General features: G+C 43.3%; 1 protein-coding gene and 1 long non-coding RNA gene across 4 annotated transcripts in view; one reads left to right on the top strand and one right to left on the bottom strand.

The window, feature by feature from the left end:
• The window catches only part of LOC147796692 (uncharacterized), a 109,898-nt gene that overhangs the window by 46,706 nt on the left and 42,766 nt on the right, over positions 1–20,426 (bottom strand). The window lies entirely within an intron of this gene.
• The window catches only part of LOC110983341 (uncharacterized), a 35,536-nt gene continuing 17,181 nt past the window's right edge, over positions 2,072–20,426 (top strand). For 2 of the 3 annotated variants that reach the window (XR_002598709.2, XR_015427857.1), the window contains exon 1: positions 2,080–2,467. Coding sequence is in view for 1 of the 3 variants with exons in the window: in XM_087146769.1 (XP_087002895.1) it covers positions 2,362–2,467 (106 nt within the window). In the remaining 2 variants the exon portion in view is untranslated. Of the gene's footprint in view, positions 2,468–20,426 lie in introns of all 3 variants that reach the window. The other variant, XM_087146769.1, reaches the window with a different exon arrangement.

The raw sequence follows: 20,426 nt of genomic DNA, 5'->3' as shown, positions 1-20,426 counted from the left end.
ACTTAATATGCGTATACTCTTCATGATTATTTTGTACGTACATTATATTATAGTTGTTCATCTGAAGACCTGAACCTTTCTCTCTTTTTTTGTAAAACTTCTTCCAAAAACATTTGCTGAATTGGCAATCTTTAGTCAGGAATAGGCACTGGGACAAACAGAAGAAATCACACCATGGGATCTCGTTAGAAACAAAACGATCAAGTGCAACAATTGGTTTGTTACCGATAAACGTTCGTAGTCTTCTCCAAAAGTGTGATTTGACACAAGGTTTTCCTAGACAAGCTCCAAGCTAGAAACTAAAAACCCTTTTTCTTGGGGGGGGGATATAGGGACAGACCAAGAAAGGCGTTTATTTTCAGGAAAAAACTATATACCCTTCAACTGTTTGCAAAGACAGGGCTTGGATATGAGCAGTGTTATAGGCTTTGATTTACAATCTTTGTGAGCTCCTCTACTAAATAAGACCCATTTTTTGGGCCAGTGTAGTACAACATTTGCGAGGCTCAGTCTCATTTATCACACTATTTTCAAACATATTGCACACTTCACTTTTACGCCATAAAAGTGCGACAGCAATAATTATACGACGACATTTATAAAAAAAAACCAAATCTACGGATAAGGCAATTACAGCTAAAGGTCATCAGAGTTGAGGCATAGAAATATCTAAAGCACGGTCAATATAATCCGCAGAACAAGTCAATAGTATGAGAATACGAATCCAGTAAGCATTGCATTAACGATCGACACATGTACATGCACACCCAGCGCCAACACATGTTTAAAAAAATATGGAGTGAAAGGCATTATCCTAAATCACACCGAGCCGTGATTTCCCGGTACCAAAATAACTTTTAATTCCGTTCCTGATTTCAAGGCTAATGAGCTTGAATTGGAGTATTTTGCATTATTCCCAATATATAGTGACTGCAGATGACAATCTGTAGTCACTAAGTATTGGCATTAATGCCTGGGGATCTTCCAATCGGGGTAGAACATTTGCAGGTTGTAGGGTTCACGAGAGGAATATACCAAACCTTCGACACCGTGAATAAAATCGCAAAGAAACAACAATTCGACCTCCCATTAGAGCATAGTTCGATTTTGAACACTTAAGGTACCGATGGAAAAAATCGACGTGGCTTCACTATTGTTTTATACAAGAAAAAAGTCAATACCGATTATCTCCGCAATTTCCAACTGAAATTAAGGAAGTAAGACACACGAATGCAGTGGAAAATTGCTCATTAAACCTGAATTATTCTAGCAAACATGGGTAGTTTCGAGAATTGAGGACATCCCAAGATTAAAAGAAATATTCATGCATGGATTCGTAAAATAATACTTAAACATGTCATTTGAAACAATAATTCTGATCCAGTTGGGCCGACGCTGTAGATATTTTTTTAGTGTATCGTCTGGTATACATATTATTATGATCCGGACGCACTGTCCATCATCGTATAGTTCTCGTGCACTGAAGTTGACGGAGATAAATTTGCCGCCACTTCACCGCGCAAGGGATTGCCAGGCTCTCTGACGGAGGGAAGAGACCCGGGCGATGTGCCGTGAATACTGATTCAGTCTCTTGGTCTTCCTACGAGGTACCAACATGAAATTAGGCAGGGTAATCTCCATTTCAGTTATTAATGACATTATCTGAGAAAGGAGTAAATTATATAAGTGCCGAAAGCTCTGAATAAGTGATTTTGTTGAAACTTCTATTGGGTGATTGGACTGTTTCAAATCTCATCGCATTGGGGATTTTGCAGTTCATAGACACTGGAAAAAAGGGAAAATTGTTAATGAGTTAATTTTTTCTACATCATTTATGTATATTGAGTGCTTGGACAGCATTTTTTAATTTTTAGAATCAAATTCATATCTGGTTAATACACCTGGGGAATATTAAATGGGTATGAGTAGCACGTATATATTTATTAAACCAAAACAACTTCTGGCGATTTAATTTATTTTTTCCCAGCATAATGCGATTCGTCATAATGATTTATGCATTATTCCGTGTGACTAAACGATTTATTAACGACTCAGCGTGTTCGGAAATGAGTTTAGGACATTATTTGAATTTCATGCAAAGTGGTCTGTGTGCATAGATTAGGTGAATTTTGCCAACCAAGTCGTCTCCCTGTCAATTCAATTTTGACTTGCTCCACGGGCGAGTTTGCAGGGGAAGTCTTTGTGTACACGCTGCATGTCAACTAGCCCCAGCCGACTGGGCCAGAATACATAGGCAGGCATGCACATACATACGCATGGGGAACCGTAGCAATGGCGGAGCGAGCAAGCTCATGCATAGTGCATGGCCGTTAGTATTAAATCATCCATATAAAATTCACAATGTCATCCTGGGTTGGCGGCGAGCTGGGCGGCAGATGGACCCGAGACGAGCTGCAGACAGGCTGCTGCCGACAAACCTCTCCGACCTTGCCCGGTACCTACCCAGGTGAGTTTTGAAACATGCCACATCTCCCCAAATCGTGCCAGTGTTTCGACCCGAATTCGTCGCAACCAAATCGCCCTCGCGTAAGAAGTGAATAGAATATGTGTCAAAAAAGCGCGAGTACTCTTTTTTTTTCTAGGTAGAATCGCGTCCAAACTGCAAATCCGGGAAACGGGTAAATGAGCGGTGGAACTGATCATTTACAAAGTTTCGCAATGCAGACGATAAATCAGCCCATCGTGGCGGGAAATATACTCCATTGTCATCTGCCGCACACAAAATATGTCACACCGACATAAAATATTTTCCGCGAGATGGATTGGACAAAGTTTTGGGCGGGACTTTTGGTATGATAATGAAGGGTCATCGTGACAAAGGTGTGGGGCTATCACATCGGCTGCCACAACGCACACATTCATCATGTTTTCACCCAGCCTTATAGTATTACAGTTTCCTATTACAATCTATGAGGTGAGCCCCCTACTTGTAGAAGTGCATTGCTTTAGAGATTCACCGAAGCGGGGAGTTTTCCCCTTATTTTGCCGCGGCATCCAGTTCGTTACGCCAGAGTGACCCTCGTGCTAGGGTGAGGCCGTGTGAGAGAGGCGAAATGACGAACAAGCGACGTGACCGCGCGGTTCAGCCCGTGTCCCGTTACATCGCTCTCGCCCAAGCCGCGTAACGCGGCAGCATCTTATATTACTCCCCTGGGCGTAGCGCAGCATTAGCGCGCGCCGAGGTATTATCTTGTTTCCCCCCCTTCCGTACGGACGTGTGCACGGTGTTGGCCGGGTTCCGCTACCTTGATCAGACCAAATAGGTTCGGCATTCGTGGGTCTCGCACCAAAACTCATCAATGAGACGGGAGCTTGTGTTGTTTTTCATTTCGTACCATGGAGAGATTACATATGTGCTGCCGCCATGTTGAAATCGTGTTCAGATGAAGCACAAAACAAGTGAAATTCCGCAATTATTTAGGTTCACCAGATCTCGTGACATTTCAAGAATGATTATGATAATTATTTACCGCAGCGTGAATTAATGGCATTGTAAGCCAAGCAATTAGGTTGATTAACTTCCTCTAATCTCACAATTGCTTCATCGAAATGCTTCGTTCAAAATGCTGGAGTTGAGAAAATTCGTCCTTTTCTGCTTCACCAAATTCCGATTAAACCCATTATTTTTTAGCGGGCATGGGCACATGTGCGTGATGACCTACGACGCGCTTCAGTTAAGTCATTGATGAAATATGCCTTTTATCGGAGTCGAAAGGCGTTCTAAAGTTACAAAATATATCTCCACTCGGGGGAAATGGTTTGTCGTATTATCGCCGTTGACTGTGACCCTTCCTTGCACTTTAAATCCAAATGCTGGCATACACGCTTGTAATTTGATTTGATTGTTGTTCAAGGTTTCCCGTACATAAAAAATGTATGTCACTACCGCCATCTTAGCTGCACCCCCCCTTCAACATCTAGCGCTTCTATATCAACTACACTAGGCAGCATACACCATATAAACTGAAGTAGTTCCCCTTACTTTTCATTGCAAATCGTAAGTGGTTATAACATATCCAGACTTTGTCTTACACTTTGATGCTGGTGCACGGCGTGATTTTTACTCTGAGGCAGTTCCCAGACAAGTTGAATATCACTAATGGTGGACCAACGGAACTTGCACATTGCATCTTGGTAATTTTCCTCTGTAAATGAGTTCAACCAAAGTTAGTTCCGGGGTTCCGACAGTACGATTCTAGAATTTACGTTGCCTTGGAAAGTCATTAAAAGTGAGAAAATCGTGTTGTCATGTAAAAGTCAAGGAAATGTCGTGAAAATCAAGATTACCCAAGGGTTATATTTAATGGTCCGCGGCCCACTTTTGATGTGATAACGGAATAAGGATACACATACATGCTATAATTCTTGTTGGTTTATAGTTATAGCTCTTGGCAATTATCAAGTTCATAATACCAAACAACATATCTAGGCAAAGTGGAGATAAACGTAATGGAAATCGCCACATTTTACTGCCTGTCAGAAAACCCCGAAAAAGTCATGGACTTTAGTTTCCAGATTTCTGGAGGAGCGCTGCATCCGCTGTTTGGCTTTGAGACACATATCGCGCACGGTTTGTCGTATTAATTCCAAGTTCCATCAGAACTCAGAGCGACATTACTTCGAACTCAAACTGTTTCTGCATCCCGTGGAGACCCACTTCTCACGTGTTTTATTTCTAAACACTACACAATACAGGCAATTCACAATACACTCTAAAAACACCGGAGGGTCAGACTGACCCGGAATCTGGGCCCATGGGGCCTGACCCTTTTTTGGGTCAAAATATGACTCCCTTTGGGTCATATTTGACCCCAAACAGGTCATAATTTGACCCGGAAAAGGGTCAGGCCCCATGGGACCCAGATTCCGGGTCAGTCTGACCCTCGGGTGTTTTTAGAGTGTAGTGCGCCTCCAAGAGTTTGCAACGCGTTGACAATTCAAGGAGTGCAAGATCTGTCGACCCTTTCAAAACATGCATTGGGTCGACAGATTGCATACATTGTGATTGGTCAACGCGTTGCAAACTCTTAGAGGCGCACTATTTTGAAACGCCCTTATTTTGTCGACTGCAGAAAAACATAATTACAAATATTCGCACGATACTTTCGTGGATTGCATTGTTTTTCGTATGAACTTGTTTGCACGAGTAGTCACGAATCACGGCCTAGTCCCGCCAAAACATCAATAATGCGCAGTCTAACATGCCGGACATACATTATTCATGAGGTCTGCACATTTCTTGGCCAGGGGTCGAAGGCGATGCTGTCCGTCCTATAGCGCGGGAACAGACGGGAGAACGGGACACTTTAATGAACTGGCCAAGATAAACTTGAATAAGTTAATTGCGGATGGCATTGTAATGGCCGGGTAATGCTGGTCCGTGTTGGGCCTCTCCAGGCAAAAATGAAATCTGAATCCCCGTATTGACTGGCAATGCAGAAGGAAATTCTACCCTCAGAATCTGGGCCAGCCTGCACGCTGCACCCACAATATCATAATGTGTTTATTCCATACTTGGTCCAAGCAAATAAGAACTGTCTTTTTTTGCCCGTTGATGTTGTTGTAAAAATTTGGCTCACAAGTTCAAGAAAAAACTTGATTTCTCAAATGTATCGGATAAAAGAGAACCTGCAAAGATGACACGCGAGTATATATTTCGGTTATCACTTGTCACTATCACTAGAAGTACAGTTACCATGTTATACTGCTCAGTGGTATTCAAAGCAGGTTGGTGAATATGTAATGGTTTACAACAATGTAAACAGTTGAAAAGGAAATTGGTAGACTGTCTACAGGTGTAATATGACTCTTACACGGGATTAGGAGGCCACTAGTGAAGGAAATCACTGTAACATGAAGCGTTTCGTACTGTTTGAATGGAAGTGATATCGTAGGCCTACATGAATATGCTTTTGCGATTTGATGTCAATGCAATGTGCAAAGTGACATGGTTCCTGTCTGTGTAAGGTTATTGACTGACGTTATTTTGCATCGAAACTACATGTAGTTGTCGGCCTCTTGAGGGCGCTGCCTAGCCAGAGGTCAAGTTTGCGCCAGCCATTTTGTGTGTGTTCTAAGTATGCATACATTTAGGTCATGTCCGAATGACTTGGCTGCGGTCTGAATAACGCATGATTCGATTGAAGTATCAGCAACCACTTTGGAGAGAATCGTTCCAATTCCAAATCGCAGCCAAGTAATTCCGATACAGCCCTTATCTCCTTACTGAGTGTTGACAACAATAACCAGTAATCGGAAGTCCTGCTATGCTTAATGTGACAATGATCCCATGTATGCATCGGCAATACGTTGTAATTTTTTTCATAGAGGCTTCCTTGCATCAGCCATCAAGCACACAGAGGTGAACTTTATTGCAAATGCAATACATTGCATTGCAAATGCAGTTGAGACAAAAGATCGCAAGTATATTAAACGCTTGGAAACGGCCATTCCATGATATTTCTTTTATGGGCAGCAAATGCATTTTAGGGAATCACTTCGTTCACACATAAAACAGCGGTCGAACCAATTTTTTAATGCCTATTTTCTGCGTTTATTCAGACAGAATCCTGTTTTCCATCACTTCACTCGGTTACCGCCTTTTCCTGCCTGTTCCTTTCTCACCACACTCCAGACACCACCACCTGCCGAGCAAAAGGAAAACCCCACTTCTTGTCCAATCTTAACCCCAGCACAAAAGCCTCGTTTACGGGGGGGAACAAATCTCACCCGTTTCTCTCTCCTCATGCCCAGCCGCATCCGAGATTTTTCTCCCCTCCCTTTCTTGCCTCTCACCGTCTGAGTGAGAAAATGGAGCGTCACTGTAATAGTCTGATCGATTTTTAATACACACGGCGACCGCACACCGGTCCGTATAATAACACCGCGCGCGCACGAAGCACGTGCGCCGGCGGTTTTTCAGTTCGCTCGGTAATTACTCGCGCCTAGCTCGCTCTATCAATAAAGGCGAGCAAAGAGCCCAAATTCAATGGTAAACACGCGCTCGCCAGTGCACTTACAAACGCGGTCTTTTCCCTCAGATGTTGGAGAAAAAAGACAAGACTAACATTTTCTCTCTTTTGTGTGGCTTTTTGTGTGTGGACATGGTCCGGCAGGACAGTTAGGCTGTGTCCCAATGAGAGGCTACCATCTTTGGACGTTTCCCCGCAAAAACAATAATAACTAAACATCACTGGACCTTTCCAGTGACTGCACAACTACATTTTGAAAATTTGGTCCTAAAAAGAACATAAAAGTTAACTTTTATGTTCTTTGACAACGCCAATAAAGCAAAACACACAGAGATGTCAACGGTTATCCTATGAAAAAACTGTTTGTCAGAAACATTCATTGTAAATTTATACAAATAATGTTACAGTTTTTCTATGTAAAACCTAACGCCAAGGCATCAAATCTCAAATATGGTCTACTGCAGTAAATATTCTGAAGATCCTTTTCAATATCTACATCTTGTAAATAATCACACAAATTCAGTGAATTGCACAAATTCAGTGACGTGGAAAAACAGTGAGCTTTGCCGACACACGCAAACAACTACCGTACCTTAGCAAAACCCCTGCCTGTCCCAGACTCTGGAAGACTTTTTCTGCCTTCTCCACTGCGGCGGCCATCTTTGCCTGGCTTTCCAGAAAAAGGGGTCAGATTCCCCCCTTTTCCCTCCCAGAAATCCTTGATTCTTGGCTTAGTTCATTAGATCCTGCCACTAAGGGCCCAGACTCGGGGTCTTCCACCGCTTACCTCCCCCCCAACCAGCGGCATCCTTTGGCTCCCTTCAGATCCCTCGATTCGCAAGACAAGATAACATCGGCCAAAATTTCCCGAAAACAGGAAAATAGAGTAAGTCAAAGCCATTGGGAACCATGAAGCCACTCAGTCGACCTTATCTTTCACCTTTCTCAAAGATTCCCCCTTCTTTTCCATCCCTGAAGAGTGCCCGGAGAAAATGACACCGATTTCAAGCCAATAGGGTTAATAAAAAGCAATCGCTGTTATATATCTTATCGAGATTATAATCATATTGTAACATTATTTTTGTATCATTTCATCGTGAGCGGAACAGAAAGCGCGGGAATAGATTGCGATTTGGCGGGAAAGTTACAAGCGCGTTGTGCCGTGCGCGGCTGCCGCATGGGTCTCCCACTGCCGAGGAACATCAAAGACACCGCCCCGTCCTATCCGATGGACTCCTTCCCGATTAATCACTTTATCCTACTCCAAAAAACTCCCTATATGGACTCCATATTTAATTAACCAAGCCATACTTGTCAGGTTCCATTCGGAATTCGCTTAAAGATGTTGTAAGTTCCCCGGCTCACGAAGAGATATTCCCTATTTCCCGGCATTACAGAAGATACAATAGACACGAATCCAGTGTGGAGAGATGCACGGGAGATAGCGCCTAATCATGCAACACAAAAGCTGGCAATATAGCCGAGGATATAAGCGGGAAAAATATCATGCAGGGCCCGGGTAGAAAAATGATTGCTTTCTGAAGCGCGTCGCGCCGGGATTGCAATTTACTCGCCAGACGTGTGGATCTATCTTAGCGAGTGGCGTAAAAACGCTATAATTATCTGCTGAGAGAAATAATTGTATCCTTTTCGGAAGGGGATAAATTGTTTCTAGCGGGGCGCAGACGATGAACAATGACACGTAGGATGGTCGGATACTTACCGAAACACTAGACTCGCACAATGGTCGTAATTGAATTCCGAAACTATTGCTATGGAGCCAATTTGGAAGAGGGGCACTTTCCGACCAGAGCTCGGGATAATTAGCGCTTGCAAATAAATCTCAACGTTAAAAGGTTATCATAGAAGTAGCGGTATGAAGGATTAGCGCCATCAACATCAGTTGAAAGAATCGGGTCACGAATAGAAGGAAATGAAGGCAGTAAATCTGCGATGACCAAGGGGTGGACAACGGATATTAAGTATGGAACGCATTAACTTATAGTTAATGCATGCTTTCATTAAAGGATCGTATTATTGTTTCACAGCAATAATCAGGCGCGAGGCAGGATTATATAGATAAGATCAAGGCAACAGACGGGGCGGCATTAAACTCGAGCATTGATATTGAGTGTAATAACTGAAATGATAAAAAAAACAAAGACACAACTGCCTACATTGTGACGGAAAGTGCTTGTTACACAGTGCATGGTAATAAACTATTTTCCTATTTTTGTACGACCAATGCGCTTTCCAAAGGAGTGCATTCCCCTACACTCCAAACCATGCAAGCTTCAAAAAACAAAGTTGATGCATTTTGAAAGACACCGGAATGTTATTTACATTTTCTTCCGTGCTGTCATAATTCACCAAGGAGGGTATACATGATGATCATATTGAACTAGCAGATAGCTTATATTAATAGTTGATATAATATTGAACATTAAACAATGGTACTATCTAGGTCCGGGGTGAAGCAACAGTTTTTGTTTCCATGCCTATGGACAGACCAACAAACAAGAGACATACGTGGACACAAAGCACATAAATGATGAATGGATACTGGTACTTCGTCTTAACTCTTTCTGAGGAGGTGTTGGCTTCCCTTCAAAACGAGGTCATGAACTTTGAGTGGGAATTAACATAAACATTATATTTTAAAGAAAAAAACGGAAGCTTGGTAAATCTAACTGGATTTTGCTGCCTCTTACTCGTGTGGAAAAAAAGTGTGTTTGGGGGATACCAAATCTAATTTGGAAATTGTGAATCTTCAGAGTCGTGGAAAGTGTGGAATTGTAAACTCCCGGCCAGCGTTGATGAGGAATTGTATATATACCTCAGTCTGGGCCGTATGTTGTGGTAAAACACCCCTCTAAGCGGGGGAGGGGGTAATCAGGTGGCGCTACAGCGCCGTCGTTGTGTCATAGCGTTCCTCCCAACGCTCTCCTCTCCCACACGGTTTTCTCTGTCTGCCCATCTCCCTGTTATAATTGATTTTTGTGAGTTAATATCACCCAGTCTGGTGTTATAGCTATCGAAATTTCGCGGCTCGGATTTGATAGGATATGAAATCTGATTTGCTGGGGAGCGATTGTTTCCGGAGTGGGCCAGCATACGGCAGCGTCTGTTGCGACAGTAGCGCCGTAGAGCTTGCATTTAACCGCTTGTTTTACGGGTAACTGAGCCGGGCCAAAATGTGTAAACCGGCAAAGTACGCTGACATTGGAAACATCTTTAACGTGCTCGGGAAATTAGACGACGACCACTTCATGAAGTGTACTTAATTTTTCAAGATGAGCATCTTTAATATACCATGAGCATCTGACTCCAAATATTATTTATTAATATCATCGAAAGAATGTTTATAGCATGTCGACCTTTCAATGGATGGAATTTGACACTTCGGACATAACATATTTTTGAACGACTCTATAAGGTTAATCAATTCGTTTACGGTAATCTATAAACGAAACAGCCGCTTATTAAGGTTTTTTTAAACCTAGGTTTACAGCAATTCATCACTAGTCAAAGATGCCGCCAATCTCCTTTTTTTCCACGTCGACATTATTATTAAATCTCTTCTTACGCTTCCTCGGCACAACTTTGCTCCCAATGTGTTCGGCTCCGACGTGCAGGCAAGTTGCAAAGTGCGTCTACATCTTCCCGACAGCAAACTCCACATTGGTGCCTTATAGTTCCCCTCTGAAAATGCCAATGTCCCAAAAGATCGGTAACTGTTCTGTTTAAGGGGTAATAAATGAAGAACAGAATGATCATTTTTTTAACGAGTTTCACAAAGACCAGCACAGAATTTCTTTCTTTAAACTGCAACCATGCAGGTATATTACCCAGACGCCTCAAGTGCATGTCACTAATCAATTTTATCAGGGTGGGGTCCTCTCTGTCCTGTCTATAGCTTACGAGACATGAACTCAAGAGAATTGACGACACCGTCCTCGATTCGAATGGACAGAAACTGTCGATTGCCGGTTTCAGTTCACGCGGCCAATATCTGGCAGGCAAAACGCCGAAATCCAGCCACATTTCAACTGTGCGGCACACCAATTCGTGCCCTTTCCTATCCGAACTATATCTTGCACGTACCGCTGCAAATAATGCACAGGTTCATGTCACTTCCCCACGAAAAGAATTACACACGCCAGCAAGTTTCCGGTGGATGTCTTTTAACCGAGGCAGAATAACTACAAACCCCGATTCTCCCCCAGCTTTGGAACTGTGCCAAGCTGAAACCCCCTATAATTCATGGCTACATCGGAGCAAAAGATACAACCAAGTTGACCATTTTGTCCGTGTTAGCAGCAATGCCCGTGACCTATCAGTGAGTATCATTAAATGGTTCACATGAAGGCTATGCTCACCCTTTGCAGAAAACAAAATTGAAAGACTTATTAAGGCGCAAAATCCTAAATCAAATTATATATCCCAGTTTGCAGCTACAGTGGTAATTACATATGTGCCCCGGGCGTGCTCCATTTTCATCCATCTCACTACCCGGGATACTGCGACCGGGTTGATGAGCACCAAAGGGGTTAGGGTATGGCCAGCCGATTGGGCATTCACCAATTAATGCCAAAATTTTGACAAAGAGATACGGGGGTTTGAAACGAGAAAAAGGTAAGGATATTACCCATATAAGGATAAGCAATGGTAATGATAATTTACAAAGTATCTTTTGACAACTCCTACTGGGGAGATAAGCGGAAATTTTAAAATTTATCAGAACTTCTTTTGATTATAGCTTTAGCCTTAAAAATAGGAATTAGAGCGAAAGAGTAGCATAGCGGGATAATGCCTTGTAATTATTATTAACGTGATGGGCCCCATTATAAAACAGTTAATGAAAACTTTCGGGCTAAGTTGTATCGGAGAATGGTGTCGGAAACTTCAACTGCTAGCTGCCCATTCCACTAAGGTTTGGAGGAGATTTAACTGCTTTATTCTAGGCTGTAAACAAAAATCTTTTTCCTGTAGCGTTTTAAAAAGATCCCAGTTATGTGGAAGTATACATCCCCATGAGGTCATCCCGTAAATCTTCAGCCTTTGCTCTAACTGCCATTAGATTTTTCAATTCGCCTCCAAAGTGTTTTCAACCGGCGCCCGCGGATGCACATGCAGCGTTTTCTCGTTTGAGCAGCTAAACAGCGAGCCACACATTTCCAAGGGTTTGCCTTTCTCATCATAGCTTGAGAAGCTCTGATTAAAACCCGGTTTCAATCCGTGAAATTTGTTTGCTTATCGTGTTATCCGGCCGGGGGAGAACGCTGCATTATGCGGCGCGCTAACAGTGCGCGACGCGCTGTTCACTCCAGTCAAAATAGACATAAACACACACAATCTACCCCCTCCCCCCACAGTCCTCACTCCAGTTAGTCAAGGAATATTGACAATGGGCCTCTGTCATCAGCAGAAATGTTGGCCTCCATGACATAAAGCGCATAAAGCTATGATAGAAAACATATGGCTGCGGTATGAACTAACGTGTGCTGCTACGGACGTCACAGACCTATAGGCTTCAGCCCATTCACGCATAGACGCGTATTACACCCAGACGCGGCAAGTTAATCCAGACTAAGCCAGATCCTCGGAGACGACAACAGGTATGGGGAAATTAGCCTGGTGCCAGCTTCTCACTGAATGGGGATATGTGTATTAAAATCAATCAGGGAGTCTTGTCCAATTGTAGGTGGGGGGCTCAGGCCAAGATGGCCGCTAAATGGATGTATTTCACGGCCGTATCACACAACGCCTCAGCTCTCTTCCCTAACGTTGGGTAACTAATCTGGGCCGATGAAAACGTGGTTGTTAACAAATATTCACTAGCTTTGTCTGAGGACGAGTGCTCCTGTCGTGTTGTTCAAGCAAGCTTTCAGACACTGTTCAGTTGACTACAGCGATCCTCCTCTTGCGAATCCACACTTGAAAAACCTACGAAACAGCCACAACTTCACGGCTGGATCTCCTTCATTCACCCCACTGATTACTTTCTCCTGGCCGATTTTTTTCCACGAGCTGCCTTCTTCATGCAACGGGATAATTATTTTCCTCTCGAAAGACACCGTGTAACGTCTACAAAGTGCACATTAAACGACAGAGTGCATTAGGTAGGGGGAGAGAGGAAGGAAGCGTGATTTAATGACAAGTGGAACGCACTGTGCACGACACAATTCCGACTAAAGTTCTAAAAATGTGAGTTTCGTCGATTTAACAGTGAAAGCCGTGTTGCTGCTGCACGCCTGACAGGTACTCGGCAACCGGCCGTTGTTTAATGGAACAGATCTTGGATAGAGAGGATCGCAGAGCGATAGTGCGTCCAATCTGACAAATCGCACAATATCAGTAAATGTAGCACTGATATAGGATTGAGGGCATACGTTATTAAATACCGGTTAAGGTGAATGAAGTCACGCTTCATTTAAATCGCAAGCCTTTCCATTGTTTCAAACCTCTCAACGAAATCGGAACCTGCATGCAAAACACGCAGTTTAAGGGAAAATGGAAGAGTTCAACTTCTTACTTAAAGCTGCTGTAAGTTTATTTTAATCACGCTCTTTCGTCATGTAATGTTGCAATGGGCCTAGAGAACAATTAGGTTTCAGAATTTGTGATGTTGTGTAGGTCTGAGGGTTTTCTTTTGACATGGATGAAATGCAATATCCGCACGCATGAGCTGAACTGTGACTGCCTGATCACACAGCAAGGCCTGTGATTCCAGAGAGCAAGCGTAAGAAAAGGAATCACTCCCCAGCGAGCCCGCTTCCCCCATCATTTTAGCATTGTATTTGAGGACAAACGCAGACGATGGGCCCGGGCAAATAAATAATCGGCACGGTCAGGGGACTTGCTTGGACGGGGCTGAGATGGCCCAGGCTATACTCCCTCCCCCCAGTACGCCGAGGACGTCAGCCGAGAAACGGGTAACAGATACACGGCCACACCGCCGCCATGTTTGTTCAGGGCCTCCGCGATCCGGAGAGTATTTGGCCAAGGATTTTAAGAACACGAAACCCTAGAAACAATGCTGTTTGCTCTGTCACAAATTTCATTTCGGCGGGAAGTAGGGATGAGGCCCGCGGGAGGGAAGATGAAGGCGATGGTGGCTGATGAAGGGGGACCAACGCGGGCACTACGGGGACCGGGACGCTATATTAAGGGGGTCGGACGTACGTGCTTGGCCGGGGTCAAGAGCCGATGATCACTCTGACTCTGAGCGATATTATAGATTTTTAGGTTCTTTCTCCTGCAGGAGACTTTCACAGATCACGTCTCGATTATGCTTTTTTCCCGAGTTATCAACCGAGGACGTGATAAGCGCACACCAGACAAATTATCAAGTGCCAGTAATGTACATATGAAGCAGCTCGCATCGTGCTTTATACCTGTTCCACTAGAGTCACATGCCAGAAGTAATTTGTTGGATTCACTCCTGTTAGTTACCGGTTTTTGACTAATCAGATGGTTGCATTTACTGCCCTTGAATATCTAAACAATTATTTATGCTCATCCCAGCAATGCCCTCTTAGAATTAATCTCGTTTTCATTCAAATCTTTATACACTAATCAATTAAGATTATTCCTTTCCGCAATACAAGAGTTTCACAATAGTACACCACCAAGAGTTTGTAAAAGCGAGTGTGAAGGTCGCGTGATTTATTTGAAACTAAATACCGGTTCGAACATTGAATCAAATGGAAGGTTTATGTTGTGTCAGCAGAGGGCGCCAGAGCCGGTCTCAAGGGGAGTTACCGGTATTTAAGTTAATATTATGCATCCTCACGAGAAGTTTCTCTAGGAATACGAGTATAAGAAAATAAAAGTCAGGAAGAATAAGCAATAACATTCTCATTATGACAGATCTATGCGCGTCAACACTCCCCCTAAACCATCTTAAATGAGAATCAAGTTCGACGCTTCATGGTAAAATAAACCAATTTGACAAATATCCCAAGAACGTAATATTAGCTTCTTGCATGCATATAAAGTGTACAGCCATACTCCGCGTCAACCACTATAGAGTTACTAAAAATTAAGCACCGGTAAATGAAATGAAACCAACTATGAAACCGATAATCCAAATGAACTTCAACCCTAAACCAGATGTGCTTACCTAAAAGCCAAGGGTACATGGTTTGCGCGCCAAGAAGTTCCGGGTGCTTTTTCCAACCTTGTAGAACCCCTCAAACCCACACACGCTGTCTTCTTAGCATTTCGACCCCTTCCCGTTTTTTTGTCTTGGCGCGCTTCCGAGCCTCGGAGTGAATCTATTTACCGGCCAACACGCCACTTCTTTGTACGGCTCGGGCTAATCATCCTTAACCAAAGCACTCGACAAGCCCGAGCCAGGGCGAGCTCGTCGATGCACGTCTACTTCGAGTGCGCTCTGAGGCACCCCCAAATTTCGTAGTAATCTGAGATGTCTTAAATGGACAACTCGAGCTTTTACTCTAAGCAGACCCCAGCATGACCGAGGGGGATTTTTCTCGATGAGCGGCTCCTATGAGTAGTTCCTTCTGATTATCTGCACACATCATTTTTTCCCCTCTCTCTCCTTCGCTCTAGTCTCTCTTCAGGTTTAGGAAATTCCGGAATAATTTTTTGGGTTGGGGGCTTTGTTCAAGATGGTCCTATGGACGGAACTGAGCGCGCTTTCGACAGGTTGAGTTCCGCTCCTAGTGACTAACATACGCGACCTCCCACGGCAAGCTAGGCCACTCGTGGAACGGATGGCGGTGCGTAAAATGCACGGATATGAAAACTCAGGTAATCATGTAAGGCAAATATTAACGTGAAAACGTTATGTCCCCGTCTTTGGATCCTGAACAAACCAAATGGCGTAAAGTAAACAGGTTAATCCCGAAGGATTTGATGTTGAGTTTCACATTCTTTACTTTGTGTCTCAGAAGTAATGATTTACAGTGCACTGAACCCGCAAGACATTTCGCTACTGTAAAAATAACACGATGTGTTCTTAAAATAAATCTGTATTTGATTGGGAAGGTCCTGAAGTAAATAAATGATTAAGCGGTAAACGAGAAAACATTATAAAATTTAGTGTGTTGATAAAGAAGTGACAAAATAAACTGTACAAAGTGAAAATGGGCTTATGAAGCTATACAAAATAAGGCCTAAATGCTGGTATAAAGAGTGAACCGAACTAACAAATAGTTGGAAAAAATAATGCATGCAGGCAATGAAGTGATCATCCAAACCCAGCACGTGGTCAATTACTGCTGAAGTTATCTGTTCTCAACTACCAGTTGTGTCTGTATTTCCGCCGTATATGGTCTGCAAGTACCTTACGTTGCACCTCAATCTGGACACCTTGATGTCACCTTCTAGGGATAAGTTATGTCCACACACGACGGCTCAAGCAAAGACTGTCAAAAAAGCCCTTGGCTAAGCTGTGGCCATTTATAAATGTTTTGCCATTTGGAGATAAATTATGAGGCTAAGAAGTGTCATTATGATCGGTGCTTAGGTCTCGGCTCTATCTCTCTCTCTCTCTCACCCAATTTATTCAGGCACTGTGGGAATCGATAACTGGGGTTTTTGATTGTAATTATAATGTCTCTGTAAGCACATTAATCTTACCACAGACCCACGAAGGTCATTTTGTGTTACTCAGCCGTCACGGTTATAATGTGCATGCGTATGCATTGCTGAGTGCAGAATGTTGTCACATTTGACGTGGATTCCTGGTTTTGTTTCTAGTCGTCTGGTGATCAATCATGGAGTGCGGCTCCGTCCAAAGTTCGAGAGGTAGAAGTTTCGCTTAATTTTTTTTTTACAGATGGGTGCTTTCGCGAGTTTATAATAAGAATGGAATGAGGATTTTTATGTATCATAGCAAATATGTTAACCGCGACAGAGACAACGAAACGATGACATTCACCAGATTTCATGATGAAACTCATGAAGCTCATGTCAGACCAGTCAATGCCAGTAATTAAAAGAACGGAGGCGACAACTTTACAGCGACAACGGCGACGGCAATTCAGGCGATCAAGGTGACGGTGGCATCAAAATAACGACTGTCCCAACAATGCTCTTAAATCAAATCAAAGTTGACTCAAACGGAGAGCACCACCCGACCATAACCACGCAGTCTCCGCTACAACTCGGAGCCTTTCGTAAAAATAAGAGGGGGAAAAGGTACCACTTATTGGTATTCATCCTGCACGCCAACAGTCATTTCTTTTGACACCTCGGAGCAGTCTACACTTCACAGTCGCACCACGTGGACAACTCGCCTAGGTTCCTGCCTTCATCTATTATTGACAGGCTGCTGAGTCTTTAATGTAGGGTAGCCCGGAATTATGAGGTGCCGCACTGGATAACGCCATCTTGTTTAATGGATGATGATGTTAGTGTCGTGATAAATGGCGCGCGTAGATTGGTTCTTTCCCTTGAATTTACAGCATGGGTCGTTAGGCGTCGACGGTCCCAGGCGGGGCATTGTTGTGAGACCATTTGCGATCTCACAGAAGAAAAAACTTTCATTAGAACTTCGGAGAACAAAAAATTGAGAAGTAATCACAAATACCCATGTTATACATGATGGCAAACATAAAGTTGTGTATCCTCACTACTTTTGAAGACGAGGCATTGAATTTCTTTTAGTATCTTCAGTATAACCATCTCACATTAGGCCTAACTAAGCAGTACCTCCGGGGATCTTTTTCAACAAAACGCTTCCTTTCAAAAGATAACAAGAAATCAACTGTTGTCCGTGGTCTGACTGAATACAAGCCCGAGTTATTATTTGACACTGAGCTAAGCGAGCTCGCTGTAACGCACTAGGGGCCTATATGCCTTTTCTTTCCCCGAGTCAGGCATTTTTTATACACACGTTTCTTATAAACGAGCAGTTTTCATATGAGAATCATTACTAATGTGATTCATAGCTTTTCGCTGTCGGGATAATGTAAGTCCTTGCTCAGAAACGGTAAAGGAAAACTGTTTTCTTTAGTCGTAAGCAAATGGAATCATGGTTTGTTTCAAGTGGAACTAACCATTATGTCTAACTCAGGTATAAAGTTAAGCTGCTTAGGATGGACATCATGTGGTTTTGCTTTATAGATGTGGGCTTAGTGCTACGTCCACGTTCACCCAGGCGATCGTGCTCTCTGATCACGTGCCCACTAGCACCAAAGATCGGCAGGTCAAAAACCTTCAGACCAGTTAAAAGGACCGTGTATCCATCCTCTCTCTGCACTCGCTAGTGTGTCATATGACCGATCGCTGCGCCAAAGCCGTTTGCTAATTTGGGGAGCTAACAACCTGGGTGTTCAGCAAGTGTCAGGAAAGTCATGAAGGGGGAACTGGAGCACGGATCGCGGTCTGTGCCCGGGTATAACACCGCAGCAATCCCTCATCCATCAACCGGCCCGCGACACACGGGCTAGACGCGTGGCCCCCCGGTCTCAATACTGAAATTAGGAAGAAGGAAAACTCCCCACACCACACTCATTCCAGAACCGGTCAGGCGTTACCCCGCCCCCCCCCACACACACACGCGGTAATACAGCATCAGTGCCTGATATACTGAGTCCATTTTTCGGGTTAACTCTCAAGCTGAGAATACCGACCCTTCCTCCCTCTACTTTTTATTTTCTCCTCGGGATCGGAACGCATAAATACCGTAATTTGGTGAGACAAATGGCACGTCTGTTTGTTCACGGACGCGCAGACGAGGAACATGCAACGGAGGGTCGAGAGCGCAGGGGCCGGGGAATTAGGGACCCCGGGGCATCGGCGAATGGAAGATGATTACTAGCGAGTCTTGTGATAAATGACCACCCCAAGCGGTTGGCTCTCGCTAGGCTGTGAAGCCCCTTGTACGTGCTAGCGATCCAAACTGCCTCATCACGCGCAGGCGGGAGAGACTTACACCATTTTCCTGGAGTTCTTTCTTTCTTTCTTTTTAACCGTGTTCCTTTTATCCGGTCGGCTTGGCGTCTGACCCAACAAGGTGCCTGAAAGTCTACCCTGGAAACATTGTAGAGACGCCAGGATTGCGTCTCTGTCATAAACTGTTTGTTGGTCCATCCGTCTGTCTAGTTATCCGGCACGGTAGGTCCAAATTCGCCCCTCTTGTAATTATATAGAAAAAGTAAACTGAATTTGAAATTGTAAACCTATTTTATTTGAACGATTGAGCGTTAAAATTCCTTGCGGTTGGTAGGAATATTTTAATTATACGGCAGACATAGCGCCCAAATGGCACTTGTGTGATATATAAAGGCACGATAACATCTACAAGTGACAATAATACATGTACGTCACTCACACACAAGCCCATACATAGAGTACTGTTAACAGAATTAATCAGCATTGCGCTTGGGTTGGGAAGGAGAGATCTAAACATAAACAACAAAACAATAAAGTTGAACAAGCGATTCGGTATTGTTATCCTAACATCTGGCATGGCAAAAGCAATAAATTTTAATATACAGAGATACAGCTTCTGTCACATGCCTGCATCGACTCCATCAGTGGAGTCAATGCCGTTTGTTAAAGCATAATGAAAATCGAATTGGGTTCTGTGTCGTGTTAGCTTGTGAGCATCACATATACATAAACAGACATGATAGATACTTGAAGAATGGCAGATTTTAAGGACATGTTGATCTCGTGAAACTAAAATAAATAAACTGCTCACTTCTACCAAGCATATTGCTCGTCAGAGCGGCCACCGCCTGCGTCTGTGCGCTACATTCCGGGCTGAAATCTTTCTGATCATACGGAAGTACCACACATAAATTATGTAAGGATGCTCCGTGCATGAATGTACGAATGATGCCGATAAACCCTCGGTTTCGTGAACCTTGTTGCAAAGATTTCTCGTCAAGGTTCTTCACGGAAATGTCTGTTTATTCTTTGAATTTGCAAGGGAAACCGTTTTCGTCTTCCCTTCTCAAACGCATAAACACAAATAGCTGCTACATCCAAATGCGTTATGGCTGATTGGTCGTACACTCCACGCCTGACAAAGAGGACTGGGCAAATACTAACCGAAAATTAACGCTGTTAGATTAATATAAGTGTTAAACGAAATTTTGTGTGTCTATTCGACGGAATAAATGTGACTGAAAATACAATTCCCAGTCTCATTCAGATTGTACTGATGTTTTTTTTTTCAAATTGCCTTTATTCAATGCAAAAACTGGCATTTGGAAAATCATTAATTTGACTATACGTTTGCCTACGGACAAACAGATTTAAAGACTTGTTTTTGTTTAATATTGCAGTATCCTTTGATAATAAGATAGATACTGGCTTCCAAAATGCTATTAACCTTAGCAAAAATGTAACTTGACAATAGGAAGTTGATTCTCATAGTGAGCGAACTATTGTCATAGATAAGTTAGACTGTGTTATCAGCATAGACACTGCATCTATTGCTGTAACAACCCA

Source organism: Acanthaster planci, linkage group LG15 (assembly GCF_054643075.1).
Source record: "Acanthaster planci isolate LZ-2023a linkage group LG15, COTS_SCS, whole genome shotgun sequence".
Classification (NCBI taxonomy): domain Eukaryota; kingdom Metazoa; phylum Echinodermata; class Asteroidea; order Valvatida; family Acanthasteridae; genus Acanthaster; species Acanthaster planci.
This window is presented reverse-complemented; position numbering and strand designations above follow the sequence as displayed.